This window comes from Podarcis filfolensis (genome assembly GCF_964270895.1).
Source record: "Podarcis filfolensis genome assembly, chromosome: 2".
Lineage (NCBI taxonomy): Eukaryota > Metazoa > Chordata > Lepidosauria > Squamata > Lacertidae > Podarcis > Podarcis filfolensis.
In genome coordinates this window covers 101,518,719-101,532,483 of record NC_139605.1, presented here as the reverse complement: position 1 = coordinate 101,532,483, position 13,765 = coordinate 101,518,719, and the positions used below count along the sequence as shown (strand labels likewise).

General features: G+C 43.3%; 1 protein-coding gene across 1 annotated transcript in view; it reads left to right on the top strand.

Moving 5' to 3' along the window:
• Positions 1-7,350: 7,350 nt before the first annotated feature.
• APOH (apolipoprotein H) overlaps positions 7,351-13,765 on the top strand; it is a 351,268-nt gene continuing 344,853 nt past the window's right edge. The window contains exon 1 of the mRNA XM_083598898.1: positions 7,351-7,367. Within this exon, the coding sequence (XP_083455024.1) occupies positions 7,366-7,367 (2 nt within the window). The 5' untranslated portion in view covers positions 7,351-7,365. The remainder of the gene's footprint in view (positions 7,368-13,765) is intronic.

Genomic DNA, 13,765 nt, shown 5'->3' with positions numbered 1-13,765 from the left:
ACCACTAAACTATGTTCCACAGAGGCCCAATTGGGTTTCCCTGGCACAAAGTCTGATCATAACAAACAGTACAAGCAACACGCAGACCAGTATACTAGATAGCACTGTAATTCTTATAGCATAATATACATGATTTAGTAACAAAAACAAGATGTGTGCACTTGTAAATTCTCTAATATATTTGAAATCAATTGAACACATGTCTGTCAATCTTTGAAAGTCCACAGAAGTATAATAAGTCTATGGTTGAAACAAAGTAATAGATGCTATCCTGTGGGCTAAGCAGTAAAACTTTTTTTAGGTGTTCCTGATGCTGAAGTAGTAGGTGAATAACAATGGACAGTGATCCTGGATAATCTGACTGTTTCTCTGGAATCATCTTCAGCACAACTACAAAAGAATTCAAATATGAAACAATGACCTGTGTATATGAAAACTATATAAACTTCACAAATTACAATCCATATGCTACAACTACAATAAGAAGAACAAAGGTACATACCCCATAGATTAGAAAAATGCACAAGGAGCAGTGGTCATGTGGATATGTAACCACTGCTACCAGTTGCATGATACCTGAAGCATAAGTAACCATTCCCAGGTGGCACTCATTACAGGGAGAATGAATTGCAGTAATTCAATTTAAAGGTACAAAGCAATATAACAACAGTAGAAAAACATCAAATGGAACAATTTAAATCCAGTTCAGAATTGAGTCCTTCAGGGTGAATGGTCTCAAACATACAGTGCTATCTAGTATACTGGTCTGCGTGTTGCTTGTATTGTTTGTTGTGTTAAGTTTGCAACACAGGGGTTTGTTGTTCTGTACAAAGTCTGATCATGGCAGATATATGTCTGAGAGACAAATTTCACATTATATGCAAATGTAACTGTAGTAGCAATATTTCTCTAATCTCCCACCCCTTGAAAAACCACTGGGGGGGGGGAGAGACTTAGCGTGCATGCACAGTATACTTTTAAAGCACATTCAAAGCATGTTTTCCCCTCAAAGAATTCTGGGAACTATAATTTAAGGGTTGCTTGGAATTGTTACTCAAGGAGTACACTACAGTGCCCAGAATTCTTTGAGAGAAAGAATGTGCAGATGTGCTTTAAAATGGGTATGCAGCCCATTTTCTGGGGTGGGGAGGAGACTCTGTTCATTGCTTCCATTGCCTCCTCACATAGGCAACTGGAGAAACAATCATTTGAAACCTTGTCTGCTTGGGGAAACAATTTGGAATGGGATAATGGTGGAGTGGACTCCCCTGCTGTTAATTGCATCATCCCAATGTGCCTTTAAAAAAAGAAGCAGAAAAGGGGAGCTGTTTGGCTATAGTTATAATGAGTGTAGCTCGTCTGTCTGGTTTTTTACAGCGTAATTGCTAAGTTGGCTTACAAGAACCCTGGTCCTACTGAGTCTGTAAACTCTGTAGATGTACAAATCTATATAGATCTGTTGATTTTATAGATCTGTAGGTCTGGCATTGCACCTTGGGCAATTGACTTTGGTACTCAACTGCCACAGATGGGAGCTGAGCTGAGCTCCCATTCAAAAGCAGCTATACTGCCCACCTGGCAGAGAAACAGTTCTGGGTGAAAGCGGAAGGCTGGTGTTTTTCCATTTCAATAAGTTAAACTACCTTATGGCTCACCTCTGGAAACTTGAGCTGCAGCTTTCGCAGCAGGAGACGAAACTTGAGGTGTCAGTGATAGCTAGCAGCAGCAGTTGTTGCTGAGAAGCTCTGCAATGATGAACAAGCTTAGGCTCTCTCTGGGACCAGAGAGAGGAAAGTTCACTGAACTGCATAAAGGACTAAACCACATGGCCTGAGTGCAATTGTGGTACTTCATATTTTGTTCTTGTAACTAGATTCAAGACAGTTCTGCAGTAAAGCTTTGAAACTCATTATTTGGGTGGAAAGCTCACTTATTTCTACACAAGGTCCAGATCAGGGATTTTGATGAACAACTCCAACACTATCCTGATTGGGGAGGGGTGGTGGGGAGCATCCTTGGGAGAAGTGCAGCAGTGGGCATGGATCCTGCCCTTGTTGAGTGGGGGAATCATTAGCTCTTCTATGTCACAGCCCCCCTAAAGTCTGGCACTAGTCCTTTCTGCATATTTCTGCATTAAAAACTTTGTCCAGGTCCTGTCCCTTATGCATGGTCAGTAGTCTTCAACAGTAACTGGGAATGAAACCTACAATGAGACCACAGAAGCAAATCTGAGCAAATCTGTGGGTATTGTGTTCAGATATTTTAATAGACTGGTTCAACTTAGAAGTCTCAAGTATAGTTACAAACCCTGGTGTTAGGGACTAGCCAACATCTTCCTACTTGTCGTCATTGGCCTTAGACAAGAATGGAGCCAAGATATCAGTTGCCAATATCAAGATTCTGGTCTGCTACTACTGGTTAGAGTAGCAGAGAAGCAAAAGTCCACAATTTGCTGGCTGGTCTTGGATACTGGGAATTGCTACAGGGCAGGGATGAGAAACCTGTACCACTCAACTTGTTGGATTACAACTCCGAGCATCCTTGACCATTGGTCAATCTGGCTGGAGCTGATGGGAATTGAAGTCCAATACCATCTATAGTACCACAGTTTCCCCTGCTTTGCAAAAGGGCGATGGATGGATTGATTGATTGAATGAATGCTGAACACTTGAAAAATATTCTATGGCACTCTACCTAATACAGATCCTCATTTCCCAAAATGTCATTTCTATTCTTGGAGGCAGCCACAGTGATTAATGAACCAAATGAGAAATGGTTTATTGTTTTAAATTCACATTTCTAGCACGGTGCATTAGCCTCTATCATAGTATGTCAGTTGATCTAATACAATGTGGCAGAATATACCCAAATCCAAAAAACAAATCTAGCGCTATGGGAGAGTGTCGGCTGTAGAACTGCAAGTTGGATTCTTCTTCTTTGTGCTTAATAGTTAACCGGTGGCAGTGAGGAACATTATGAAATTAATATAAAGGCATGCTGGGCTTCTGTTGTATTATTGCGACTCTACATCTTTCATGCGCCCTGTTTGATGACACTGTCTGGCATAGATGAAACTTGCAAATGTTTCTCATGGATTCACTGCCTGAAAGCCCTAGAGTGCAGGACCAAGTTCCTTCTTTTCTTTTCTTTTTTGTACTAAGAGTCTATGGAGACTAGCCGAAAGAATGCACAATTACGTATATTGGTGTTGAAGGCTCTGATTCATCTCAAGATGCAGAGATGCCTATGCAAGTTGCAGAAGGCATGCAAGTCCAACCCTAGGGGAAGGGCTGTGGCTCAGGGTTAGAGCATCTGCTTTGCATGTAAAAGGTCTCCAATTCAGTTCCCAGCATCTCCAAGTAAGGCTGGGAGAGACTACCCATCAGAAATCCTGGAGAGATGCTGCCAGTGGGTATAGACCAGGCAGGTCCAACTCCCAAGAGACTGCGATCTACTCCCACTATAAAAAATACCAACAGTGATCTACCCATTGGATTGACCAAGGTTGCTGAGCTTTTTTGGGGGAAGAACCAAAGTTGTTGAGCTTTTTTTTCTTTTTTTGGGGGGGGGCGATCAATCAGGATCACGAGATCAACCAGGATCGACCACGGATGCTCCGCAATCGACCAGTAGATTGCGATTGACTGGTTGGACATACCTGGTATAGACAATGCTGAATTAGCTGGACTAATGCTCTGACTCAGTATAATAATCTGAACAAACACAAACCCCTGTGTTGCAAAATGTGACAATCTACAAAAATGCAAATGCCACACGCTGGCTAATAACTGTTAGTAAATATGTAATTGGTATGATGTCATTCAAAATATACTAATAAGTCACTTCAAAATAATATGTATATATATCATATAACACATCTCACAAAATATACAAGTAACTGCAAGTTGTTATATGTATCTCAAACAACCAATGAATAGCGAGGAACGCCAAACCGTCTCTCAAAGGAAGACTTCTCACAAAAGTCTCAAAAGGACAGTGTATCCGGAATAGTTCAGCTGTTTCGGAATAATAGCTGATGAAGACTTTATTCCGAAACAGTTGAACTATTCCAGATGCTCTGTCCTTCTGAGACTTCGGAGAGACGTATTCCTTTGAGACTTTTGTGAGACGTCTTTCTTTTGAGAGACGGTTTGGCGTTCCTCGCTGTTCGTTGGTTGTTTGAGATACATATAACAACTTGCAGTTTCTTGTATATTTTGTGAGATGTGTAATACTACGAAGCCACTTCGAAATAATATATATCATATATTTTGAATGACATCATACCAATTATATCTTTACTAACAGTTATTAGCCAGCGTGTTGCGTTTGCATTTTGGTAGACTGACTCGGTATAAGGCATCTTTTCATCAGTAGTGGCCCTTGAGGCATTGTATTGGGGTACTATTGTTCTCCCAGCTTCCCAACACAGTGGCTCACTGGCACTTACTGAAACAGAGAGGGGAAGGGAGAGGCTTGGGGAGGTTGACCTAGTATGGCGCTTGATGGCAGAGCCAATCCTCCATGCGCTGCACTGGCCCCAAGCTCCCCATGCGTTGCCCCTCCTAGGTAAGAAGCTGGGAGAGCAAGAATGCCCCACCCATGCCGTCTCATTGGCTGCTACTGCTTCCTACGTCTCTGTGTTCTTATATGGACTCTAGAAGGCATATCCCACCTGCCCAGGTGAGCACTGTGGTCCCAACAACCAAAGGGACATCTGCATTCACTCCAGTTACACATGCACAGTCCTGCTCCCAGGTTTGGCTCTTCCCTGCTTGATCAGAGCAGGCAACTCTTGGCCAAAGTACCGCTATAATGTGCAGTGTTAGCGCGTTGCTTCCCATCATTGGGTAAATGCTTGTGTAATTTTACATAATATTAAAGCCCAAAGATCAGATTTGCAACCTGAGGACTTGTTCTTACCTTCTGTTTTGCGGTTGGATAGATACTAATCAGTTGTGAAGAGAGTGTGAGAATAGCAAAGTTCTCGTATTTCCATTTAGAATGGAAAAGCAGAAATGTACCGGACTTTTGCATTCCACTGTTTAGAAACTGTGTCAGCCGCCCACCTTTTCCATACAGTATGTGGTGATTCAACAGCACATCATTGGCAAACAGTATATAACTGCTAAGCTGCTGTGAACCCTGATGGTATGTGAGAAATTCTACTCTGTTCCTTATTAATATTCAGAGGGATTTTATGCAAAGGCTCGCATTTTTCATGTTCTGTGACTAGTTCTTAGAAAATGGAGTATTCCAGTGAGTGTATATTGATATGGTTGCTCAGTGAGATAAGCTGTGTGATGAACACTCATCCGGATTTATATTCTATCATCTTCAAAAAGGGGTTTATGACATATAAGCAGGGAACCCACATTTTCTTGCTTTTTAAAAAGGCAATGTGTGTGGTCTTTTCCACATCAAATCTCCAGCTTTAGTTTAAGCTGTTCTGCACATATATTCTCTCTCTCTCTCTCTCTCTCTCTCTCTCTCTCTCTCTCTCTCTCTCTCTCTCTCAGAATTATGCATGTGGCTTTTCTGTTGGTCTAATCAGCTATTTAGGCAATGGAATACATTAGAAAATAGATTGCTTTCTGCTGTGTGAGTTCTGTTTGAATGTAGTAACATGAGCTGATTTGTGTCGATTTTTTTTTTTTTTTTACCTTGAAACGGAGACATGGAAATGAGTGAGCATTTCTCTACTATTATAGCTATTACCTTGGCTGCAGATCTATGGTGTGGATTGCAAAGCATACCATTGTGTGCTTCACTCATGGAAATTATGCTACAGTTCTCCCATTTTAGTTAGAAGAAGTCGAAGCTCCTATTCCTAAAAGATGAATTCCCATTTCATTATCTAAAAAGTCAATAGATCTTGTACTCTCAGTCAATGCACTTTTGCGCTCCAGAAATACCATGTCTTATTATGAAATTGACCTGCACAAAGCAAGTTCATACATATAGAAAACTCAGTTGCTTCGCTTATGTTCAGATAAAACTGTTGCATCTGGAGGTTGGCATTTCCTATCTCCTGCTTTTTTCAAGCTTCACATTCAAAAAGAGTTGGGTCTCCTGACGGCCCTTTCAAACTCTTCAATTCTATTATTCCTCCTCCTCCTCCTCCTCCTCATTTTAATGAGTGGGGGAATATAGTATGCTTTTCAGTTAATAGTATGCTGAGGCTACTCTTTGGCTACCTCTGCAGAGTCCACCAGAAGGCTACATAAAGCCTACATCCAAACTCTGTGTTAAAAATAGTGCAATATAAAAAGGTAAAGGGACCCCTGACCATTAGGTCCAGTCGTGGCCGACTCTAGGGTTGCGGCTCTCATCTCGCTTTATTGGCCGAGGGAGCCGGCATACAGCTTCCGGGTCATGTGGCCAGCATGACTAACCTGCTTCTGGCGAACCAGAGCACTGCACGGAAACACCGTTTACCTTCCCGCCGGAGAGGTACCTATTTATCTACTTGCACTTTGAAGTGCTTTTGAAGTGCTAGGTTGGCAGGAGCAGGGACCGAGCAACGGGAGCTCACCCTGTTGCGGAGATTCAAACTGCCGACCTTCTGATCAGCAAGCCCTAGGCTCTGTGGTTTAACCCACAGTGCCACCCGCGTCCTCAGTGCAATATACCAATGCCTATAAAAAGACTGAGTTTTCTTTTGCTACCTCTTTGTAAGAGTAACACTGTAAGAGTAACACTGTTACTCTTACTAATGCATCTTATCCCTCCCCCCCCCCAAAAAAAAATGATGATGAAGTGGACATGTAGTCAGAAGGTGTGACCTAGGAGTAGTGATCTAAGAAGGCTTTGTTTTCTGTTCCTTCCTTTAGCTGTTGAATGCAGCGCTGTTTCCATTCCACTGCAGTCTGCCTTGTCACCGTCCGCTGTGGCAAAATGACACATGTAGGTTATGTAACTTGTGTACCTTACATAAACAATTGCATAACTTGCATAACTTGTGTTATAATTGCATTATTCTCTGTCCTTCCTTGCAATGCAAAGACAACACAATACAAATGCAGCAGGAGGGAGGAGGGATGTAATAAATTGCGTATCGTGTGTGGACCAAAAGCAACTACCGTGAATTCTGGTCCTACTTGCTGGATTGATTTCCATTCCAGACAAGGGACAAATAAGCAAAAATTGTCAATTTCTGCCCTTGTCTCCATGTCGGAATTCTCTGATGTAACCTTTCCATAATGATGGAGCATGACCTGCTTCTGCATTGTGTAAGACATAAGAGACTGTTGTTGTTGTTTGTTTGTTTAGTCATTTAGTCGTGTCCGACTCTTCGTGACCCCATGGACCAGAGCGCGCCAGGCACTCCTGTCTTCCACTGCCTCCCACAGTTTGGTCAGACTCATGTTAGTAGCTTCGAGAACACTGTCCAACCATCTCGTCCTCTGTCGTCCCCTTCTCCTTGTAGCCTCTGTCTTTCCCAACATCAGGGTCTTTTCCAGGAAGTCTTCTCTTCTCATGAGGTGGCCAAAGTATTGGAGCCTCAGCTTCAGGATCTGTCCTTCCAGTGAGCACTCAGGGCTGATTTCCTTCAGAATGGATAGGTTTGATCTTCTTTCAGTCCATGGGACTCTCAAGAGTCTCCTTCAGCACCATAATTCAAAAGCATCAATTCTTTGGCGATCAGCCTTCTTTATGGTCCAGCTCTCACTTCCATACATCACTACCGGGAAAACCATAGCTTAAACTATACGGACCTTTGTTGGCAAGGTGGTGTCTCTGCTTTTTAAGATGCTGTCTAGGTTTGTCATCACTTTTCTCCCATGAAGCAGGCGTCTTTTAATTTCGTGACTGCTGTCACCATCTGCAGTGATCATGGAGCCCAAGAAAGTAAAATCTCTCACTGCCTCCATTTCTTCCACTTCGAAGACCAAATTTTATTGAAATTGTCAGTTTGAGAGGTACCTCTGATAAGTGCTGATAAGTGAGGTGGTCCAAGAGAATTATATCCCAAACTTTACAAAACCAGGATTCTTGGGAGGGGGAAGGGGTAGATTTCCTATGTCTCACTACTGACACCTTAACCACTTTGAAAATCAGGAACAGTAAGATTGGACTGGCATTACTTTCTATGGGTAGGAAGGCAAAGGCAGGGTTGGGGAGTAATTTCTGACCAGATGATGGAAATGGTAGTGAAAACACACGCACACAAAATGGGTTACGCTGCATTTCCTCCACATATGGAGGAATGTGCCCTCAACCCCACATTCATACCAGCATTGCGTGGATGAAGAGTGGTTAACCTTGAAGAGTCAACATGCAGCTCCATGCCACCCCAATAACTGTGACCTCCTGGATTCTAGCCAAAATAGATTTCAAAGGATTCTGGAACCAAATGCAATCACACTTGTATTCCTCAAGTTGCATACCCGGGTTCCCTTCCCATACCTAAATCAAACTATGTCGGCTACTCATAGTTTTGGCAATTAATAGCTTGTAGATGGTTGATGCGCACCCTTGAGTTCCATGTTGGAATGAGTAAAGAGCGATTCAAAATCAGCTGACCTGCAAAGGGATGCACCTGAGAAACCTGGAACTAGTTGGAGAGGATATTCTGCAACTTCTCCCAGAATGTCCCTTCAGAAATAGGCTGTCCTCTCAGCAAAATACCCCAAATTCTATAAATTGTCTTTGGATTTCCAGTGCCTAAATTGTCTATATTTATCTAGAGTTTTAGGTGGCCTATTTTGTGAAACTCTGATTTAACAGATGAGTGAGCTGGATGCTGGCAATACTATATTATTTTTTAAAAAATCATGTGATGAACCAAATACTCCCCTACCCCACCTCTGTGCCCCACAAAACAAGAAATCAGAACCCACAACATAGGCAAAGTTAGCTTAGCAGGAGGTCATTAGCTGTTTTGCAAGAATGAATAAATATGGGCTAGTGAAGTACAGATCTGCCCTCTTTCTGCTGACAGTTTGTGACCTTCCTGCTTGCCAGCAGAGGAGGCACAGTTGGCAGAAAGCTTTGCATCTTCCACTCCAGTAATTAGCTCAGTGAAAAATTATTGCATTATCAGCTTAGGGTTTTCGTTTTGTTTTACTGGACAGCAATTGTGGGCTTGTACAAAAATAATAAAATCAACATTAGGCATTTTTAATGCAGCTTCACAGGCTTTTCTCGGCAAGGTTCAAAATGAGCCAGCACGTGAATAATTAGCAGCAGCCAGACAAGGGCCAAAAATCTATTATTTAAAAAGGATGCAAAATTTGCTCACACAAGTGAAAGATCCTATTAAAAATCAACGGTGTCTGTAAATGTCAAGGGGTGCATGTTTTCAGTGCCGCATCTAGATGTGGCAAATCCGCCTGAATGTCAGGGAATCAAAACAGATTCAAGTTGGCTCAGTGTAAACTATTCAACTAATGGGGCTCAATTCACCGGCACATCAGAGCATCATTTACAACCCAGTTTGATCCTACATCAGAAAGATTTGCCATCTAAAACCTGGTGCCAATGATTAAAACAAGAGTATTTTCTACTCTGCAGTAATATTTTGATTGGCAAAATATTTATTTATGTGTTTATTATTTCTATGATACATTTCTACCCCACCTTTTCATTAAAATGCTCAAGGTGGCTCACAAAAAGAGAAAGGACACAATTAGATAAAACGATATATAAATTAGGATCCTTTGCTCACAAGTTTACAGTTGACGTTGGTGCTGCCATATTGAGGCAGGGGTTCTCTATTTCTCTGCAGCCTTTTGCCATTCTTATTCATTTAAGAATTAGAAACAATTTGCTACATACTGGGTGTGAGTGATTCAGCCTTCCCTTCATACTTCTCACACAAACGCACCTTGATCTCAGAGTTGCCTCCATCTGTGCAAAACAAATTTACAAGACAGAAGAGGTCTCTGCCTTGATTTATAATTTAGCACAACCCAAAGAGATCAGGCTGCTAGGAGGCTGTCTGCAGCTGTACATCAATCATATGCATTTACCTTCTAGCTCCATCAACGGATAAGGCAGTCACTGTGCATTAGATGTGACTAGTTTCATCATACGTCTTCTCAAGCCAAAAAGAAGTGCAGCGGAACGATATGGCTATGGGACATCAAATGCCTCAAAAGCACAGGGAAATAATTCTGCCCTGATATTGCCTCATTGTGTCCATGTAGATCTCATGGCCAGTTATTCATTGCCAAAAAGATGATTTGCACCAGGGGGAAACAGAGGCAAGAATTTTAACAGTATTTGTGTATGGTTTTTTATATATGTATAGACAGATGAGATGGTTGGATAGTGTTCTCGAAGCTACCAGCATGAGTTTGACCAAACTGCGGGAGGCAGTGGAAGACAGGAGTGCCTGGCGTGCTCTGGTCCAGGGGGTCATGAAGAGTCGGACACGACTAAACGACTAAACAACAACAAAAGACATAAAATTAGAAATACAGTGGTACCTCGGGTTAAGTACTTAATTCGTTCCGGAGGTCCGTTCTTAACTGAAACTGTTCTTAACCTGAAGCACCACTTTAGTTAATGGGGCCTCCTGCTGCCGCTGCACTGCCGGAGCACGATTTCTGTTCTTATCCTGAAGCAAAGTTCTTAACCTGAAGCACTATTTCTGGGTTAGCAGAGTCTGTAACCTGAAGTGTATGTAATACAATACATTCACCATGCTGAGGAAAGCAACAGGTGACTTGTGTGCCTTCTTAGTCTGTTGGCTAGGTGTTGCTAACTGTTGATGGGCAACTTAAAGATTCCTGTTCTCTCTTTTTATGATTCTTTAACTTTTAAAAGACATTTGGACTGAACAGCCCTTCAAAACAGAGGGCCATCTGCTGTAAAGTAGGACATACCGCCACTCTACATAGAAGCGACTCTCTGTTTTCTGCTGTTTATCAGTTTACCTTGTCATGAGGGGATCTGCCCTTTGGTCCCAAAGCTTGGGACGTTTACTTGGGACATTTTGGTAGCAGTATCTGTCAAAAGCCTTGGGTGTGGGGGACGACAATGACTGAGGATATAATCTCTGCTGGATCACTCCACCCAAATATTTGTTGCAACTCTCAAAGAACTCAGAAATGTCGGTGAAGCAGAACATCATTTGCCATGAAACAGTTGGATTCAGACTCTCCACCAAAATACAGTGGTAAATTGGGTTAAGTACTTAATTCATTCTGGAGTTCCGTTCTTAACCTGAAACTGTTCTTAACCTGAGGTACCACTTAAGCTAATCGGGCCTCCTGCTGCCACTGCCCTGCTGGTGCACGATTTCTGTTCTGATCCTGAAGCAAAGTTCTTAACCCGAGGTACTATTTCTGGGTTAGTGGAGTCTGTAACCTGAAGCGTATGTAACCCGAGGTACCACTGTACTTTAAGCAGCCTAGATTTCAGTAGAGTCAGCAGCATAAGCAGTAACTAGTGGGAAAGTAAAATAAATTTATTATGATATTGGTTAGTGTAATGAAGTTAAACTTCTGCGTGTCCCAGAATCACTTCAGTATGGATCTGTTTTTGTGGCGTATTCCTTAAGTTTAAAAGGAGAAGCAAACATAGTGGCCAGACACTGAAAAGTGTTTCCAAAATGGTTGCAGAATATGAACTGCCACTCCAGGGCCAGCTGGCCTGCCCATTAGCCTTCCTAAGGTAGTCCCCTCAGGTGACAGGTTGGGGACAGCTGGGAGGGATTGCAGATCTGGAAAGGAAGGTGAGGGGGCAGCCTTCTGCACCTTTGCTGCTCCTGCTCTAGCTGCAGATAGGAGCTGCCGCCGCCATCCCAGTCTCCCTTTGAGAGGAAACGTCTCTCTGCTGCCTTCAGCACCTTGAAACTGGAGTCAAAAACAGCTCTCAATGTCCCTGAGGTTACCTCACCAACTCCTGCTCCTTTCCAGACTACTTTTTTCTCCCCCACCACCTCAGGTCGCCTCAGGCAGCAGTGGCGGAGGAGGCAGGGGGCGCCATTTTCTATTTTGCCTCAAGCAGCAAAATGTCTTGGGGTGGCACTGCACCGCTCAGTTTTAACAATACAATATATGCTATCCATAACATGAAACCTTCTCCCAAGTCTCCAAAGCTGCTTTTGTACCCTGTGAAAACACCTTTGTGTAACTGTTAGAGCTTCAATTCCCTAAAGGTAAAGGGACCCCTGACCATTAGGTCCAGTCGTGGCCGACTCTGGGGTTGCGGTGCTCATCTCGCTTTATTGGCCAAGGGAGCCGGTGTACAGCTTCTGGGTCATGTGGCCAGCATGACTAAGCTGCTTCTGGTGAACCAGAAACGCCGTTTACCTTCCCGCCGGAGTGGTACCTATTTATCTACTTGCATTTTGACGTGCTTTTGAACTGCTAGATTGGCAGGAGCAGGGACCGAGCAACGGGAGCTCACCCTGTCGTGGGGATTTGAACCGCTGACCTTCTGATCAGCAAGCCCAAGGCTCAGTGGTTTAGACCACAGCGCCAAACGTGTCCCTACTCAATTCCCTACTGACCCCAAAACTCACAAGGACAATGCTATTTCAGCTGACCCAAAGGGTGTGGTGTGTGTGTGTGTGTAATAGTTAAAATTTTTCACAAGCATACAGGTTCACATCAAAATTCCTGAGGAATTCCTGGCTTTAATGTTCTCGATGCTTATCCAGCTATTTCAGGATGAAGAACATAGCTAGAATTTAGGAATAGGTTGGGTTTTTTGTGTGGCTTCACAATCCAGCAAGGCAATTACATTAGGCCCATAACATAGCCTTGCAGAATTAGCAATATTAGTCATCTGTCTGTTCTGAGATAATCATCCCCTCAATCCACCAAGGCCTTTCGCACTCATTTTCTAGCCAGCCTCTTCAGTAAGCAGCCTTCCCTGCTGGGTGTGCTGAGCCCTACAGAACAAGTTATTTATGCTCCCATTTCTAGTCTGGCTTTTAGTTTTGGGCAGCACTTGGATGCAATTCTACTTGCTCAGTGCAGCAAACTCTTGAGGGTTGCAATATTAATATTAACACCCAAGTAGCGCTTGAACAGAACTGGGAGTTGCAGGATCCCATGGTCACTTGTATAGGCATTTTGTAAACGATATGGCAAACAGAGGGTCACTACTGTTTTGCTCCAGGTATTTCTGAACATCAAAAGCAACAGCCCTGCAGTGCAGAACATTATCCAGGTGTACTAGGTGAGTTTGGAACATGGGAAGACTTGGTGTAAGGAGGTGGCTATAGGTACGTAGGGAATTGGTTCCAAGTAGGGAATTGGTTCCAAGTGGGTGTAGGGACATGGGTGGTGCTGTGGGTTAAACCACAGAGCCTAGGACTCGCCGATCAGAAGGTTGGCGGTTTGAATCCCCGCGACGGGGTGAGCTCCCGTTGCTCGGTCCCTGCTCCTGCCCACCTAGCAGTTCGAAAGAACGTCAAAGTGCAAGTAGATAAATAGGTACCGCTCCAGCGGGAAGGTAAACGGCATTTCTGCGCGCTGCTCTGGTTCGCCAGAAGCGGCTTAGCCATGCTGGCCACATGACCCAGAAGCTGTGTGCCAGCTCCCTCGGCCAATAAAGCGAGATGAGCTCCGCAACCCCATAGTTGGTCACTACTGGACCTAATGGTCAGGGGTCCCTTTAGCTTTACTTAGGTGTGCATGTTCAGAAACCTGAAAGAAGGAAAGCAGCTGGGGAGCATTTTGAAGTAGAGAAATAATAATGGCCAGCAGGGAAAGGGTGTTAGCCGCTTTGAGACTCCTTTGGGTGGTGATAAAGCGGGATATCAAATCCAAACTACTACTACTACTACTACTCTTCTTCTTCTTCT